The 17,860-nt window shown below is 47.9% G+C and overlaps 1 protein-coding gene across 1 annotated transcript in view; it reads left to right on the top strand.

The window, feature by feature from the left end:
• Positions 1-17,860, top strand: part of ATP9A (ATPase phospholipid transporting 9A (putative)) — a 131,155-nt gene that overhangs the window by 48,140 nt on the left and 65,155 nt on the right. Inside the window, exons 5-10 of the mRNA XM_079718608.1 lie at positions 1,860-1,918; positions 3,436-3,487; positions 5,561-5,655; positions 8,444-8,524; positions 9,305-9,380; positions 17,023-17,099. Coding sequence (XP_079574734.1) covers positions 1,860-1,918; positions 3,436-3,487; positions 5,561-5,655; positions 8,444-8,524; positions 9,305-9,380; positions 17,023-17,099 — 440 coding nt within the window. The remainder of the gene's footprint in view (positions 1-1,859; positions 1,919-3,435; positions 3,488-5,560; positions 5,656-8,443; positions 8,525-9,304; positions 9,381-17,022; positions 17,100-17,860) is intronic.

Here is a 17,860-nt window from a genome sequence, read left to right as displayed (position 1 = left end):
TCCTAGTGGGTGAGTGTTGGGTGTTTGTTGGAGGAGTGAGTCCACAGTGGGGGACAGCAGATTCAGAACTCCCAGGTCACCCTTGCTCTGGGGCATATACTTTGTCGAGGTGGACTGAGAATCATCATTATTTTCTTCTCTCTTGGCTGAACATTTGTAAGTTAAATGGGCTTATTACGAGACGCCAAAAACATGAAGATTTTTATGGAGTTGCTCCCTTGTGTGGGAATTTGATCCGTCACCAGAATAAAGACCCATGTCCTCCACAGGCTTATTTATGGGGCGCTGGACCACCTGGCCCCCCCAAGCCCTTCATCTCTTTCTGTTCCATGTGATGCTTTCTGCCTTGCTAAAGGAGTTCCAGCCTGTGGCCACACAGATGCATGTGCTACCCATGTGCATCACTGTCTCCCATCTCATGCCTTCCTTTTTCCTGATGCTGGTAACCAGTATCCTTCACCTGGTTAATTCTGACCTCAGCTCTCCTGTAAAGCATTTGTTGATACCTCCCCGTACCCCAGCCCGTTCGTTCATTATTTGTCTCTTGCCTCCTTCCTGCCACTGGAGTGCGAGTCCCATGCATCCCACCCTTAGAACACCTGGCCTCCAGCAGACATTCAGTTAAGGGGGCTTGAATGCGGAGTGAATAGTCACGAGCCTTCTGGGTGCCGGGCACTGTTCTTGGTCCTCCTTCAGTGGGGGAGGTCTCCTTTTCTGCTCCCTTTGCATACCAGACTTACTCCCATCCTTTCACACACTATTTTGCACTAACAGCATTTGTCTTGCTGTCTTTCTCACCAGCTCACGGGTTTGCAGGCTACAGCCAGTGGGCCAAATTCAGCCCACCATCTTGGCTCAGGAGCCAACAACATTTTTACATTTTAAAATATAAATATACAAAGACTCTTTGTCTTTGGGGAGAAGAGTTGTTGGGAGAGTTGAGATTGTCCATTGGCTGCAAAACCTAAACTGTCTACCCTCCTGCTCTGTATAGGACACGTTTGTCGACGCCCGCATGAGACTATGAGCTTTTTTTTAGGACAAGGGGACTGTCTTTGATCTTCGAATTCCTAGAACATGGCACTTGAGTAAATGTTTTTTGAGTTGAACCGAAGCCCCTCTTTTTTATTCCATCCTCTGGTGTCAGATGAGGTTTTGAATCTTGGTGCTGACCTGGTTTAACTGTGAGACTAGGGGAAGGTGGGGCCTCTCTGAGCCTACTTTCTTTGTCTGAAAACTGGAGATAATATATTTTTCTGGTGGCCTTTGAGAGGAGCAGGTGAAGCCATCAGGATGTCAATATCTATACAGCGCTTAGCACGGTGTTAGGGTTTAATGTTAGCTGTTATTGTTTATCCAGATAAACATCCAGCCAAAGCTATGTGATCTGATCATAATCATATAAACTGCACTATAGAGCAATCGCAGATTTAAGAAGCGTCAGTCCTTTTGGGTTATCTGCTTTCTCTTTGATGGTGTTGGGAATTAAGTGTTGACCTTCTGTCCATGGATCTGACTCTGAATTTTCTTCCCCATTTCTGTGTGTGTGTGTGTGTGGGTGTGGGTGTGTGGGTGTGGGTGAGGTTGAATCTTTAATGGTGCTGATTTAGAATAGCTTCTAAGGTGCCGTTAAGACAGAAGATCTTACTTGAGTGAGTCATTCCAGTGCTCCGCAAAACAGGGATTCATTTTTGGAGCGGCCTCTGTGGTAGGCGAACCTTTTCTCGGAGAGACAGGAGATGCCGCTGCCGGGCTCAGGGGCACGTGCGTCTGGGTCCGCAGGCTCGCGGACACCCTGCAGAGGTACGCAGACTTGGAAGGACTTCAGATGTGATGTATCTGGGCCTGTTTCTTTGCAGGGACGGTGAAAGTGAAGAGCTCCAGCATCCAAGTTGGAGATCTTATCATCGTGGAGAAGGTGAGTGGGTCTCGCAGCTCCTGACGGCTGCCGCGAGGGCGCGTGGGAGAGGGACGTCATTGCCCCCACTTCACGAATCCCGATGCGACGTGTGATTCGTGTATCTGGTGGCCGAACTGGACGTTTGCTTTCTGGGATTCTACCCAGAAGGTTTGCCTGGGGGAGAAACATCTCTTTCCCATAAGACACACACACACAGAATATTTTTTTCATGGTTTCTGTGTGCTTCCTAGCCAGAAATCCAAGTTACAAACGCAATTCCAAGGTTTGATTTCCTATTTGATGTGCTTGTTGTTTTGGAGTCTTCTTTTTTTTTTTTTTTTTTGTGGTATGCGGGCCTCGCACTGTTGTGGCCTCTCCCGTTGCGGAGCACAGGCTCCGGACGCGCAGGCTCAGCGGCCATGGCCCACGGGCCCAGCTGCTCCGCGACATGTGGGATCCTCCCCGGACCGGGGCACGAACCCGCATCCCCCACACCGGCAGGCGGACTCTCAACCACTGTGCCACCAGGGAAGCCCTGGAGTCTTCTTTTAAACCCATCATAATAAAGTTTTTCCTAGAAGTCTGCTGGCTGCATAAGCACATAAAAATATTTGTCATTTACCTCTGGAACAATTTTGGCTCACATTTTTTTGACTTAAATAACATTGTGCTTCTCTGTCATTTTATGGGGAGTAGGGGTTAAGTGAACCATGAGAACAGTAGAAAGGCCCCAAGTGCATTTTTAAAGATAGCACTGTCGATATGTTTGTTACTCCAGCACTCATACCTTTTCTTACTGTGTATGTTTGGGAGGTGTTGGATTTTGGGGGTGGCCCTAGAGAGTCTTGGAATCATTTGATTAGAAAAGGATTGCATCTTAACTTGTTTCTTCAGGAAGTGAACTATGCTCTTTTAAAAGGATTAAATCCAAGAGCTCACAGTTGATTTGGGGTAAAGGGAAGCTCTCCTGGGTGGCAGCTCAGAAGGACCCACACAGACTTCTTTATGTTATGACATACCTGCCTGTTCACAATTACATGAGGCCCGCTGTTGGCTTCCCTATTTTTTTTGAGAACGGCTTTTGTTGCTTCTTGCTACTTGACTTCCTTATTAAAATCCCACTCGAAGCCAAACATCAAGCCGGAAAATTGGTAGAAGCAGAAAGCGTGAGCCAAGTGTATGTATGTCTGTAGTTTCAGCAGACAGCCTGGAAGAGCTCCAGCTAGGGGAGCAGCCTTTGGGCTCCCGGGTCCTCTGGCTGCAATTTCAGGAGGTAATGGTTGGATTCGCCAGAAAACTAGAAGCTCTCTTTCCGAGATAAGATTTCAATAGGAGATTAGTAATTTAACGGCAGTGTGCAGGAGTTCTCAGATTGAAAACAGAATAAATCCCCAGATCTGTCTTTGACAAAGGCAGACACTTAAAAGAGGCTGTGGGTCTGGGTTGCTCTCCGCCCCACCGAGGGGGCGGGGGCTTGGGGATGGAAACCTCACACAGGGGCATTCACAGTAACAGTCTTTCTGTTCATAACGCAGAACCAGCGGGTCCCTGCTGACATGATCTTCCTGAGGACATCAGAAAAAAACGGTAAACATCTGGGATCAATTTTGAAAATAACCATTAACCTTTCAGTGGTAATTTGGCAAAATAATCATTTGAAAATGTAACAGAAGTAGATGATCATTTTGGAGCCATGGAGGCAAATCAAGAACGTTTCTTTTCATAGAGCAGTCCTTAAAAAAAAAAAAAGGTTTTTGGTGCGTGCAGGTCAACAGATTTTGATCATAGCAAAGATAGTCGGACCTGTGCTGAATCCCAGCTGGGAAAGTCACACACAGTGGCTGTGCTTTTCCCCGCTGGGCTTCATTAAGCTCAACCGCAGGAGTTGGCAGGACTGGGAAGCGTGTCGAACAAACAGAAGCAAACAGAAACTCCTCTGAGAAAATACTGGGAGAGCGTCATGAGACGGGGCGGTAGAGAAGCTGGGGGGAGAGGTAGGGGTAGGTGGCCTTTCCCCGCCTTGGCTCACGAGTGGTGGGGCCGTAGTCACCCCTGCCCATCGATTCATTTGTCGTTACAGCCTATTTGCCTGAGTGAACCTCTCAAGTCTCTTGCAAGACCCCACTCCTCGCGATTACAGTTGTTTCTTGGTGTCTGAGGGGGATTGGTTCCAGGACCCCTGTGGGTACCCAAATCCACGGATGCTCAAGTCCCTTATATAAAATGACGTAGGACACTCGGCCGTCTGCACCCGCAGGTCCTGCATCCGCAGAACAGGCTTGGGGGGCCCGGCTGTGTTTCCCACTGTGGCCGCTCCCCGCTGCCTCCTGCCCTCCCCATCGGTTGACTCAAATCTCCTTTCTTTCTATTTGTTGTTATTTAAGCTGTTTGGAGGAAACAAGGCTGTTTTTCTCTTGCCCATCAGGCATAATCAGAGATCTTCAGACGCTGGAAAAATCCGTATTTGTATCCCTTTGAGGTTGCTGCAACCTCTTTTATGATGAACTGGATAAAAGTGCGGATGACGTGATATACTAATAATATGTTAAATCATCCAGAGAGGGGGTGGAAGGCACTCCATTAAAACAGTCTTCTTTTAATTAATTAATTAATTAATTAATTAATTAATTAATTTTTGGCTGTGCTGCGCGGCTTGTGGGATCTTAGTTCTCCAACCAGGGATTGAACCCAGGCCCTTGGCAGTGAAAGCATGGAGTCTTAACCACTGGACTGCCAGGGAAGGCCCTAAAACAGTCTTCTTTTTAACACTGAAGCTTTGTCCTCGAATTGGTTCTTGTGTCCTCGTCAGTGAAAATGGAGTGTTATGGATTGGGGGTGCCAGATGTGTTCTCCCTTTGTTCCGCCCGCCAAAAAAAAAAAAAATTAGAAGGGATCTCCTGAAAGTCCTCAGAAGTCTTAAGTGCGGTGTCAGGGAGTTCAGTACATTCTCCGTCTGGTGAGATACAGAGCTGACTGATTGCTCAGACTTGTACAGGTCAGATTGAATCCACCAAATTTGTATCCACCAGATTTGCAGGTCGATAGTCACGGCAGACAGTTAACGTGGTCCTTGTGGTCCTTTCCCTGTTCTGAGCAGTTTTCATGGATCAGCTCTTTAGGCTTCGCAGCATGAGGTCGGCACTGTGATATCCTCATTTGTGCACTGGAGGAAACTGAGGCTCAGAGGGGAGAAGTAACTCCCTCAGGGCACAGCTAGGGAGTCGTGGAGGCTGAACCTGAACCCAGGAGGTCTGGTTCCTGAGAAGGTGCTCGTAACCCCTGCCCCAAATGGGCTCGAATGCTGGTTACCCCGTGCCAGCCGCCGTGCTGGGGGTATGATCACCCCACTGAATCCTTTACAGCAGGCTTGTGAGATCTGTGTTTCTCCCCATTTTGCAGACAGGACACGCTGAGGCTTAGCAAGGTCCAGAAACTAGCCCAGGCTCCCACTGTGAGTGGTGGAGCGAGGATTTGAACCCAGATCTTTCTGACCCCAGAGCTTATGGAGGAAATGGGAAATCGGGTATTTATTTTTCCCTCTTGGTCGTTGGCCATTGATTGGCTGTTTTTACAAGTACTAGAGCCGGAGCTGCTCGGAGCTGCCACGGGAAGGATTCTTGAATTGCAGGTGAACGGATGGTGCCTCACTTCCCTCCACAGGGTCTTGCTTCCTGCGGACGGATCAGCTGGACGGGGAGACGGACTGGAAACTTCGGCTCCCCGTGGCCTGCACTCAGAGGCTGCCCACCGCTGCTGTGAGTAACCGTCCCTGCAGAAGCCCCACTGGCGACTGTGTCACCTCAGGGCTCTCAAACTCGGGCCCCTCAGGGGCCAGACACGGGCCGTCAGGTGTGAGGTGGGGCTCCTGGGGGGTGTGGGGTTCTCGAGAGCCTCGAGTGCTTGCTGGCTCCAGGCCGTGTGGCCTTGTGAACGCAGACCTGGCCTGTTGGGACGGGTGCTCTTTTGAGGGAAGCTCCAGCTCTAAGAAACCTTGACCAGATACCCGGCATAAAAGTAAAACCCAACGCAGAGCACGTTATTCCTCTGCTCAGAATCTCCACAGGCATCTCAGCTTCCTGAGACTCGATCCTGCGGTCCTCGTCTCTCTGCTAAGGGCCTGACCTCAGCTTCTGGCTCTCTCCCCTCTGCCCGCCAGCTCCAGCCATACAGGCCTCTCCATCAGGCATGCTTCTGCCCCCCGACATTTGCCCTTGCAGTTTCTCCACCAGGAACAGTCAGACTCCCTCTTGGTTTTTGTGTACGAGTCCCCTTATTGGAGAGGTGTTTCCTGACCACCCTCTCCTTGCATTCCCACCCCACTCACTTCAAGGCAGAGTCTTCGAGAGCAGGTTTCTGTCGGTGTGTTCACTGCCGTGCACCCAGTGCATGGAACAGTGTGTCGAACGGTGCCTGGAGCAGCATGCAGGCCCTGTCTGAGGGGGCGGCCACAGTAGTTGGAGCCAACAGGCCCTCCGAGCTCCCCGGGGCCTCACACTTCCCCACCAGCTCCCTGTCGCTCATGCCTTAAACTGTACAGTGAGGTAGGGAGGGAGCCAAAGAAGAAGTTTAAACGCAGGCCACCTGGGCTGGATGAGGCCTGGGGAGTAGGTTACCAAATCACAAAATGTAATTTAAATGCCCAGAGATTGACATGCCCTGTGGGTGGTCTGAAAGGATTAAGCAGAGCGCAGAAGCTTCTCCTGGGCTTGTGGCCACGTTGATTAATGCCAGTCCTTACTGCGTCCCGTGAGGAAGGGAGACGGCAGGAGACAGTTCTGTGTCTCTGTGGAGCGAACGTAGCAGTAAACATGCCCGCGGAACTGATGATTTTTCATGGCCAATAAGACAGGCAATAGCACCATCCTTATTATTATTTGTTTAGACCAGGAATTCTAGTGAGTTTTCAGCTGTGGCCAGGAGCCCTGAGGAATCCTTGAGATGGGGCTAACCAGCGAGCGTCACTCCCATGATTTTAAGGGACTCTGTTCAGGAGACAGTCCAGAAGAGTCTAGAATCGTGAAGGTGCCCGCCGGTTCCTCGGCTCTGAGTTCCTTTCTCGACGTGCACTTTGGAAACTTCACCCAGTTTCATAAACATTCGTCTTCTCCAGGCCTGGGTTGGCGTCCAGAGAGAGATAAGGTACCACTGTCTGTACCTTCAGCCTTAGTGGGCGGAAGGGGCCTAGTTGGGTAACAGCGTTTTGACAAAGTCATAGATGAAAAAAAAAAGAATTGTATGGAAAGATTTACCTGAGTAATACGCAAGTATATTCTATTTAAAAGGAAACTCAAGTTGGAGGAACAAGTGCAAAGTGTTGCTCACAGCCTCCTCCCCAGATCTTACCTCCCTCTCCCAGGGGCTCTTGTGAAGTCAGTAGTGATTTTTCCAGGTCCTTTTTAGTGCAGTTTCTCACAAATATACAACTGCACACTTGCTGGTGGAGTGTGGTTTCTCATAAATGGGATTGTGCTGTAATTATGATTCTGAAACGTTTCTCCCTTCACTTTCTGTCTGTGGGCCTTTTTTTATTTATCAGCACATAGATGCCGCATTGCCCACACGTCTGCATACGGGCCTCCTGGATGGTTTGCAGGGAGCTCAGGGCCTGCTGAGGGCGTGGCCAGTAGCCTCTTCTCCACTCCAGGCCCTTGTGGCTAAGGGGCATTGTGGCCTGAATTTGCCTGACCACTTGATTTGGTTCCCCCCGCCCCCGTCTTTTTTATTGTGGCAGAATATACATAAAATTGACCATCTTATCATTTTTAAGCGGACACTTCAGTGGTGTTAAGGACATTCACACTGCTGTGCAGCCATCACCACCATCCATCTCCAGACTCCCATCATGGAAACCTGCAGCTCTGGACCCACTAAATACTGCTTCCAGTTCCCCCTCTTCCCCCAGCCCCTGGCAACACCCTTCTACTTCTTTCTCTATGAGTATGACTACTGTACGTGCTTCAGATAAGTGGAATCCTATGGTATTTGTTTTTTTGTGACTGGCTTATTTCACTTAGCATGGTATCTTCACAATTCATCCATGCTGGAGCAAGTGTCAGAATTTCTTTCCTTTTATTTAAAAAAATATTTTAAACATCTTTATTGGAGTATAATTGCTTTACAACGGTGTGTTAGTTTCTGCTTTATAGCAAAGTGAATCAGCTATACGTATATCCCCATATCCCCTCCCTCTTGCGTCTCCCTCCCACCCTCCCTAATGAGTGTTTTGATCGGTATGAACAACTCTTGTAAACCAGAGTGTCGCAGAGGGGCATCTGCGCTATCACTTAGTTTTGGAAATGCTGGGTAAACACAGAGAAACACAGAATCTTCCCTTTAGGGTCTCAGTGTGTCTTGGGATATTGCAGGTAGTGACTCCTAAACTTACCTGCTGGAAGGTTTCCCTCTTTTTTTCCACCTGCCCCGTGGTTTTGAGAGCTGTTTGGAAAATACACTTGCTTTGGAAAAACAGTGGATGCTTCCTGAAATCCCTTTAATCATACAGTGACTTCATTTTGTCTGCAAAATGTCACCCCCATTGAACAGGACCTTCTTCAGATTCGATCGTATGTGTACGCAGAGGAGCCAAACATCGACATTCACAACTTCGTGGGGACTTTCACCAGAGTAAGTAAGCCTCGTGGGACGCGGAATCCGGCCTGGCGGGGCGCACGTCTGGGGTGAGGACCTGCTGCGCAGCGCTGACAGGTGTTTGTCCGGGAGTTGCTTTGTGCCAGGTGGGGTGACGTTCCCTTCAGAAGGCCCCACCCTGAAAGCTGACATATTGCTTCTCAGTAAAATCAACACCGCTGGGATTTTCTTCCAGCCTCTGAACAGCTTGAGTCACCTGACAGCTTGGAGCCAGTGTGACTGTAATGAACGTGAACTCTGGTGTCTGAAAGCAGTTACTCTTTGTGTCTCTTTCACGTGAGCCCCTGTCTTCTTTGATTCCTCCAAGTCCTACCTGCCAGGGTTATGATTTTTAAGCCACGTCCCAGCCTTTCAGAATAGAAATTAAATTTGGATTTGAATTATTTTAGGCCCGTGGGGTGATAGGTTTATAGAACCCAAGTTGAATTGTTCCTGCTCTTGTTCTGGAAGCCCGAAGACTGACTAGCAAAGGGCTGTTTCTGTTCGATTTGCCTCTACATTTTAGTTCTTACCTTGTAAAACGTTTCTTTGGTGCTAGGAGCCTGCACTTCTTAAATCGTGAACCACTGTTTCTCACCGGGGCGGAAACGCCAAGGATAAGAGTTTATGAGTTTGGCCTGCCTCTCCCAGCTGGGCTGCTGGCTTCCAAACGGGGGTCATCCTCTCCTCCCTTCTGGTGAAGAGCAGGCTGGAGACAGCCAGTGGGTCCTGCCCAGGCCTTGGTGGGTCAGCGTGTGTCCACTTGTTCTTTTGCAGGAGGACAGCGACGCCCCGATCAGCGAGAGCCTGAGCATAGAGAACGCGCTCTGGGCGGGCACGGTCACCGCGTCAGGTACGGTGCTCTGGCGGAGGAATGTGTTAACAATTTGAAAAGGAAAGAAAATCCTGTTGTGTAATGAGAATAATCATCTGTCAGTTGGGAAAATGAGCTGTCGGTCAAATGGTGTTTTCCACTTGCTCCTGCACCGCCGGGGAATTAAACGGCCATCTAATTGCCCCTCGGACGATCGGAGACGTCTGGAGGAGAAGCCGCCCTGGCCTGTGGACTCGGCCACAGCGTCCGCTCTGGGAATAGCCCTTAATTGCCACTTGAGATTGACGTCCTAATCTGTACCAGAAATTGGGTCAGCCTGGGTGTTCGGGCTGGACGTTGTGTCCGTGAGGGCTGCCCAGCCGGTCCTGCCCTGGTGCACATGCCAGGGCCATGGGCCTGATGGAGCCTCAGTGTTTAAAACTCCAAGATGACACAAATTCTCTGGACCTCTGGACTCCAAAACAGAGTTTGCAAGATGACCTGTTGAGGTGCAGGAGGAAAAGATTTGAACACTGGTATGAAGCTGAGCAGAAGGGGCTCCAGGGGCTGAGCACGGCCTGCAGCAGCTGGGGTGATAGCAGTGGGGCCGCCAATCTGTCAGGCACTGGGCTGGGCCCTTCCTGTGTGTTTACGTGGTTCACTTAATCCTCCCAACAGTACCATGCGGGCAGGTGCTAGTATTGTCCCCATTCTGCAGATGAGGAAACCGAGGCTCAGTGAGGTTAAGTAACTTGCCCAAGGTCACACAGCACATGAAAGGCAAAGTTGAGGCTTGAACCTAGGCACTTTGTCCCAGAAGCAGAACTCAGTGTGCAGCTGTTTTTATTATATTATATATGTTATATAATAATATATGCTATTAATAATGTAATTCCACTACTGGCAGCTTTCTGTCTTTACCATGGGATGAATCCATGTTTTTCCCCCTTTCTCTCCTACCAACCCATTTTCCTCTGCTTGGTGCTGTTTTGTGGTTCTTTAGTACAACATGCTCAGTCAGGATGCTCTATGACAAGGAGGGGGAATGAGCAGCACAGACTCTACTCAGGCTGCCATCCACAGACTCACTTAAAGCCAGTGGACAGAGATGAACTCTCCCTTTTCGTTTTTTGCCGTGTTGTTTTTCCACTTTCAGCCTGTATTTGCAGCACAATCTAGATTGTCTCTCAATTCCCCTGGTGACTAAAGATGTAAGAAATTGGTCCTTAGTACTCTGCACTGCCCACTGCCCGGCCACACCAAGGCCATGGCCATGGCCATGGCCACCCAGGGCAGGCAGGCAGCAGCCCTTTCACCTGTGCCTCTTCCTGGCCACTTGTCCACCCGAGTCTCTCTGAACTTGTTACTCCTCCTCACCAGCTTTTCTCTACTTTGAAGTCATTTGCTAACAAGTAATTAGTTATTCTTTTTTATCTTTAATAATTTGACTGAAAAAGAATTTGTTTCAATTTGCATTTCCTAGGTTATCGGGAAGGTTGGCCATCTTTGCGTATATCTGTTTTGTTTCTTCCTTTGTCAGTTACTTTGTGCGTCCTTTAGTCATTTTTTTGTTATGCTTCTTATCTTTTTCTTAATCATTTGTAAGAGTTTCTCATTTCTGATGCTTAAACCTCCTATCCTTTTTCCCCCATCCGATTTATTATTTGTTTTTTTTTTTCTTTTTCAAAATTTCTTCTTTTTTCAGTTGAGGTAAGTTGATGTACAGTATTATGTAAGTTTCAGGTGTACAGTGTAGTGAGTCACAGTTAGGTTATATTTCATTTACAGTAATTATAAACTATTGGCTCTATTCCTTGTTGAACAATATATCCTTGTTGCTTATTTGTTTTATACGTGGTAGTTTGTACCTCTTAGTCCTCTGCCCGTCTTGCCCTTCCCCCTCCCTCTCCCTTCTCCCCACTGGTAACCACTGGTTCTCTATACCTGTGAGTCTGTTTCTTTTTTGTTATATTCACTAGGTAGTTTTATTTTTTAGATTCCATAAATATGTCATGTGGCTTTAAAAAAATTTTGTGGTGTATTTAATATGCAGGAGTTAAAAGTTACTATTTTCATTTGTCTCTAGTCTGTTAGGTGATAAATGATATTTTGTTATTGTTTTAATTTTTATTTCTTTGTGAGTATGGTTGAACATCTTTTCACATGTACGACCTTTCTTAGTATTTTGGTCTATCTACTTTCCTTCTAGGTTCTTTTTTTTATTGACTTGTAAGAATACTTTATAGAAGAAAGGGTATCGAATTGTCATCTCTCATCAGTCACATTTTCTCACAGTTTATTGTTTGTCTTTTGTTTTTGTCTGTGATATGCTTTGTTTGGTTGGTTTTTCCAGATAGAATTTCTCAATGTTGCTGTCGTCACCATTTTCATAGAAATGGGATTACTAAGTGAAAGGGTGTACACATTGTACATTTTGATTCACGGGGCAAACTTCCCTCTTCTGATAATCTTATAAATGTACCTTAACCAGCACCATGTTCTGTTTGACTTTAAAATTTTTGCCCACCTATAGACATTGAATAAATATCTAACATACTGATTTCCCTTTTAAAAATAATTTGTAAAGTTTAACAACTTTCTTCATGCTTATGGTTTGTTTGCATTTCTCAAAATATATGTACGAACTGCCAGTTTATGCCCTGTGCCCATTTTTCTGTTGAGGGGTTCATTTGAAAAAATGATTTCTAAGAACTCTTTATAAGGACAATAAGGATATTGTCCTTCTGTTTGTTACCTTAATTGCAATTACTATTTCCCAGTTGATCTCATTCGTATTTTGGCACAAAAGTTTAAAATTTTTATATAGGCAGACCTATTGATGTTTTTTCCTTAGGGTTTCTGGTTTTTGTGACATGCTGAGAAAAATCTTCCCTGCTCTAACAATTTAATAGTACACCAATGTTTGCTTGGAGTGTTTATATGGTTTTATATTAAAATGTTTGCTCCATCTGGGATTCATCTTGGTTTAAGGAGTAATGTTAGGACAACTAGCCAGCAAAGGGATCTTACCTCAGCTCAAACCCCAGCTCCGGACACTTGTGCCAGGCTGTGTTTGTGGCCCTGTGTAAAGAGACAGTGTGATGGGAAACAGAGACGTCACATGATAAAGCATGCACGTTGGGAGGGGGACATCCTGTGTCAAACGCCCATCTCTTCAGGTGGAGCAGAGAGAGGTGTTAAGGGAAATCAGAACAGACTGGGTTTGTTTTTTTAAAAAATTAATTAAGTTTCGGCTGCATTGGGTCTTCGTTGCTGCGTGCAGGCTTTCTCTAGTTGCGGCGAGCGGGGGCTACTCTTTTGTTGCAGTGCGTGGGCTCATTGTGGTGGTTTCTCTTGGTGCGGAGCACGGCCTCTAGGTTCGCGGGCTTCAATAGTTGTGGCACTGGGACTCAGTAGTTGTGGCTCGCGGGCTCTAGAGTGCAGGCTCAGTAGTTGTGGTGCACGGGCTTAGTTGCTCTGTGGCGTGTGGGATCTTCCCAGACCAGGGCTTGAACCCGTGTCCCCTGCATTAGCAGGTGGATTCTTAACCACCGCACCGCCAGCGAAGCCCCAGAGTGGGTTTAAGCCGTGTGTCATGTTGCACCTGGCAGAGGCAGGACTGAAATTCAAGGATGCCTGTGACATACCCGTCTCCTTCCCAGGCAGTAATGTGAACAGTGCACACTTCATTTCTTGCACTCAGGGTAGTGGTTACTTCTGGGTGGGTGGGGTAGGGGTGACTGACGGTTTGGTTGGTTAGGCACTGGTTTTGATAATTTTCGATAAGAAATACATGTTTACATGTCTGGTGTTCATTCTGGGAATTTTCTTCTTTCCTTCCTTCCTGCTTTCCTTCTTTCCATGCAGCAAACCTTTATTGAGCACTTATTTATAATAATGCCAAGCTCCATTGCTAGGTCCTAGTGCTGTGCTATACCAGAAGACCCTTGTCTCCACCTTCATGGATTTATAGCTTACTCTAAACTTAATATAAATTGCAGAGGAGATGGGAGGAAGTGGGAGTGAGTTCTCTGGATTTCCTCTGAAACCAGTGAGAAGGAAAGTGATTTAGTGAAAACGTGGGGAATTCGGAGGGTGGAGGGAATGAGTGAAGAGGCTTCTCAGCCTCAATTCCAGAGATTAACAGTAATAAGTCATATTTATCAGACACTTTTTATTTTCCAAGTGTTTCGCTTCTGTTCTCTTGTTTTGGTCTCACAACATTAAATGAGGACATTTATTGGAATGAAGAATTGAGTCTCAGAGAGGTCAAGCGACTTGCCTAAGGTCACACAGCCTTGGAGAGATCATCTCCTGGGAGGAGGAGAATGGAAGGCAAATTGGGATCTTGAAGATGAAAAAAGATTTCAAACAGTTCATCAGAAATGTACTGTGAAGTTAAAATATGCATTTTTCCACTTGTCTGAATTCTTCTCTTTGTGTTTGGTGATGTGGGAAGAGAGAGAGAGTGGTGATTCCTGATCCAGTGGCACTGCTTGCGACGCCCTTCAGTGAACATATATTTTAGAGTGAGTCTGAGGAGCTGGGCAGTTACCATTTCCTTAGCTGGCCTCAGTTTCCCCTGCTTCTCACCAAGTAGATGTCTGACTGCACTCTGCTTCTAATGTAAACTCGGCATTATATGCAAGCCATTTCCTCCTGGGGCTCAACTCCAGGAGCAGCCATCAAGAGTAATCTTAATTATATGAGATTTCACTTCTCTGTTCCCTTTAGAATCTAACTCCTGTGTCTTGGTCACTCAGCTGTTATCAGTTGGAAGTTTAAAGAATAAAAAAGCTTGCCAGGCAATGCTAAGGGTCCAGCTGCATTGGCTGGCATCAGCCTGTAGAGGATGCAGTTGCCATGGTAACCCCACACTGTGCTGCTAAGCTGAGGAGTCACTGGGGCGAAGATAGGGAAGGGGATGGGGGAGGCTGGCGGGGGGGTGTTGGCAGAGAAGGAGCCTGGATATTATGGATCCCAGTTCTTCTCAGACTCTCTGTGGAGGGGGACAAGTTTCTTGTCCCCCTGACCCCACCCGTAATCTGTAGCATATGGATCTGTGACCCTGCTGTGTGTGATCAGCATGCAGGTCACGCCACGTGGGTCTGATAATGCCCAGCTGGTCTGTACCCTGTTCCTTGGGGCTTGTCCCGGGATTGCAGGCTCGAACGTCAGAACAGCGTGTAGTTGCTGTAAATGTGTCGAACACTCTTTCTCTGGGGTTCATGGTTTATCTTGTTGTGGATGGGGTCAGAGGAGTCACAGTGTAGGTCTGACCCCAGCACCACCCTCTTCTGGAGGGTTCCAAAGGACTTGGTGAAATACCTGACCACAGCAGCCTGGCCGGTGGGAGATCCCAGCCAGCAGGATGGAGAGGATCGCCATGGTGGGCAGGCGGAAGCGGGTGAGAGTGAGGATGAGAGTGGTGAGGGTGAGGGAGGACCGCAGGGGGCACAGCCTAGAAAGAGGGGTCAGAGTCTCGGGGGGTCTTCAAGGGCTGCGTGGGGACCGTGATGAGCGGAGAGCAGGAGCCCGGCTAAAGGGAGTGGCCAAGCTCAACATCTGCTGGTGACCCAGTGAGGACCGAGCAGTCAGTGGCACCAGGTCTTCCGATTTTCCAGAAGAAGCCGGAAATCCCTATGCTTTATATGAAAGTTTCTGCATTTAAAAGTTGGCACCTAATTCAAAACCTTAAGAGCACTGAGCAGACCAAAGCAGCGCAGCTCTGTGCTGCTGGTGTGCTCCCTCGGGGTGGCTGAGGCCAGGGTTCGCATCTCCTGGAGACAGTTTTGCTTTTGGGCACAGGGGGTGTTGCAGGGAAGGGCATTTCCAGTAGCCTTTGAAGGCGTGGAGATTGCCCGGTGCCAAGTGGGGGACACTGCCCTTGGGGGCCCCTGCTATTAGGATCCTCTCAAACCCTGGATGTTGGGAATTGAGACCGACCCACGTCTGCCCTGGGATGAGTGCCACGGCTGTGCCGCTGTCCCTACTTGGCCCAGGCTCAGCTCGCACCATCCGACCATCTGCTGGGGGGATGGGCCTGCGCTCGCGGGAGCTGCCAGCTGCACAGGAGCGGGCAGGTGCCCTCCCCGGCCCGCCATCTGCTGAGTGCGTCTCTGGAAGGGAATTGCACTGTGCAGAACGCTGTGTGCGTCAAGTCGGGGGGGACCTCAGTGTCTCCTCCCAGGAGACACAGCCCCAGCGCTTCGTTGGGCTCTTTTACCAACTCTGTTTAAACCTCTTTGGTGTTCCAAGAGTGAGGGGCTAGCAGAGACCAGATTGTCTGTATTCCTGGGGTCTTTCCTGAGCACTTGGCAGGGCCGCCCCTTCTCATGTTTCAAGTCTCAGCTCGGATGTCCTCAGCTCAGAGACAGCGTCCCTGGCCGCGCAGCACACGCCGGCAGCCTCCCCGGTCCCCTCCTGTCTGTTCTCTGCTCGTTTCATCGTGGCACCCACCTCTCTCTGTGGTTACCGGTGTCCTGCTTTCCTTCTTTTTTTTTTTTTTTTTTTTTTTTTTTTTTTTTTTTTTTGCATTACGTGGGCTTCTCACTACTGTGGCCTCTCCCGTTGCGGAGCACAGGCTCTGGACGCGCAGGCCCAGCAGCCATGGCTCACGGGCCCAGCCGCTCCGCGGCATGTGGGATCTTCCCAGACCGGGGCACGAACCCGTGTCCCCTGCATCGGCAGGCGGACTCTCAACCACTGCGCCACCAGGGAAGCCCCCTGCTTTCCTTCTTGACTGTCCGTCTTCCCCACTGTGTGGAGTGTTTTCTTGGCACACACTGGAAAGGGGAGACAAATGTAAATTTTTGATAGATACTGCCAATTTTCCTTCCCAAATAGGCTATTCCAGTTGACACCTCAGCCAACAGCGTACATGACAGAGTCCATTCCCCCACCTCTTGGCTAACACTGCATGTTCTCAGTCTTTTGAATTTTTATTAATAGGATGGGAGTAAAAATGATTTATTTGGCATTTCTTTGGTTTTTCACTAGATGAAGCATCTTTTCTAATGTTAATTGATCATTTGTGTTTCTTCTATAAATTGTTTACAAGAATTGATATCTTTTATTTTTAATTATGCTGGGGGGATGGGACAGAGTGGGTGGGGAAGTTCTCAGGAAAGAATTGTCACCTGGACAGACATCCCCCAGATGTTCTAGTTACACACCGAATCTGAAAGGAATCAGACTCCCTGGGAAGAACGTGCTCTAATAAGAGGGGTGTGTTCCTAAGTTTCCATAATTGTTTATGAAGTTCTAGGCACCTCTGGAAGTCTATAGCACCTTTCCTGCTATCGGAGGCTGCCGGACCCCACAAGCCAGTGCTGTCCAGTGGAACTTTTAGCAGTACTGGGAATGTCCTGTATCTTCACTGCCCTGTATGGCCGCCACTGGCCTTATATGGCTGTTGAACCTGAAATGTGGCTAGTGAAAATGGGGGACTGTATTTTATTTAATTTTAATTGTATTTAAATGTGAATGGCCACATGTGGCTAGGGGCTTTCCTACCCTCAGTGCAGACATAGGTCTTGGTTGGCCCTGATGTAAACTTCGCAGCATCTCACAGTGTGGATACTGGTTTGAGAAAATATCCTCCTCAAGCGGGTAGGACTCTTCTGTCTGTAAGCGTGCCTGTCTGTACTCAGATTTCTTTGGGTTGTTTTTCTCACCTTAGGTACTATTGTGGGTGTTGTTCTTTACACGGGGAGAGAACTCCGGAGCGTCATGAATACCTCAAATCCTCGAAGTAAGGTGTGTACAGAGTCACAGGATGTGCTTCCTTGCCAGAACTTTCTGACCTGATGTAGTTTGATGATTGGTGTTGGTGGGGTGAGAAGCTAGATTTAAAAACAGGAACCCCTGACAGTGTGACTGCATTTATACAAACTATCTTTTCACGTACGTGTATGTGCATAGGTATGTGTGTATATATAGATACACACGCACAGTACATAAATATGTATTCATATGTACAGGCAGCCTTTGGAGAGGTGATGGTTCTATTCCAGACCACCATGTAAAGTGCGTATCACAACAAAGCAAGTGACTCGAATTTTTCGGTTTCCCAGTACGTTTAAAAGTTATGTTTACACTATCCTGTAGTCTGTTAAGTGTGCAGTAAAAGCATTATGTCAAAAAAAACCAGTGTACGTACCTTAATTTAAAAATACTTCATTGCTAAAAAATAGTAACATCCTCTGGCAACACAGGGTTGCCACACACCTTCAATTTGTAAAAAACCTCAGTATCTGCGAAGCTCACGGCAGTTAAACAAGGACTGCTTGTAAATGAATACATAACGTTTTAAAAGCTTTTAAAATGAACTGATGAACTGATGCCACGTCTCGTGTGGCATCCTTCACGTGCACCTCATTTAATCCTTACGCCAGCCTGTGAGCACAGGTGCTTCTGCAGCCTCATCTTATAGGGGAGAAATGGCCTGGAGAAGGACCACGCTCTGGCCAAGCTGTGTAGACCTGGCTTCAAAGCCATGCTGAGCTGCTGTGGCAGGG

This window comes from Hyperoodon ampullatus (assembly GCF_949752795.1).
Source record: "Hyperoodon ampullatus genome assembly, chromosome: 14".
In the NCBI taxonomy this organism is placed as follows: Eukaryota; Metazoa; Chordata; class Mammalia; order Artiodactyla; family Ziphiidae; genus Hyperoodon; species Hyperoodon ampullatus.
This window is presented reverse-complemented; position numbering and strand designations above follow the sequence as displayed.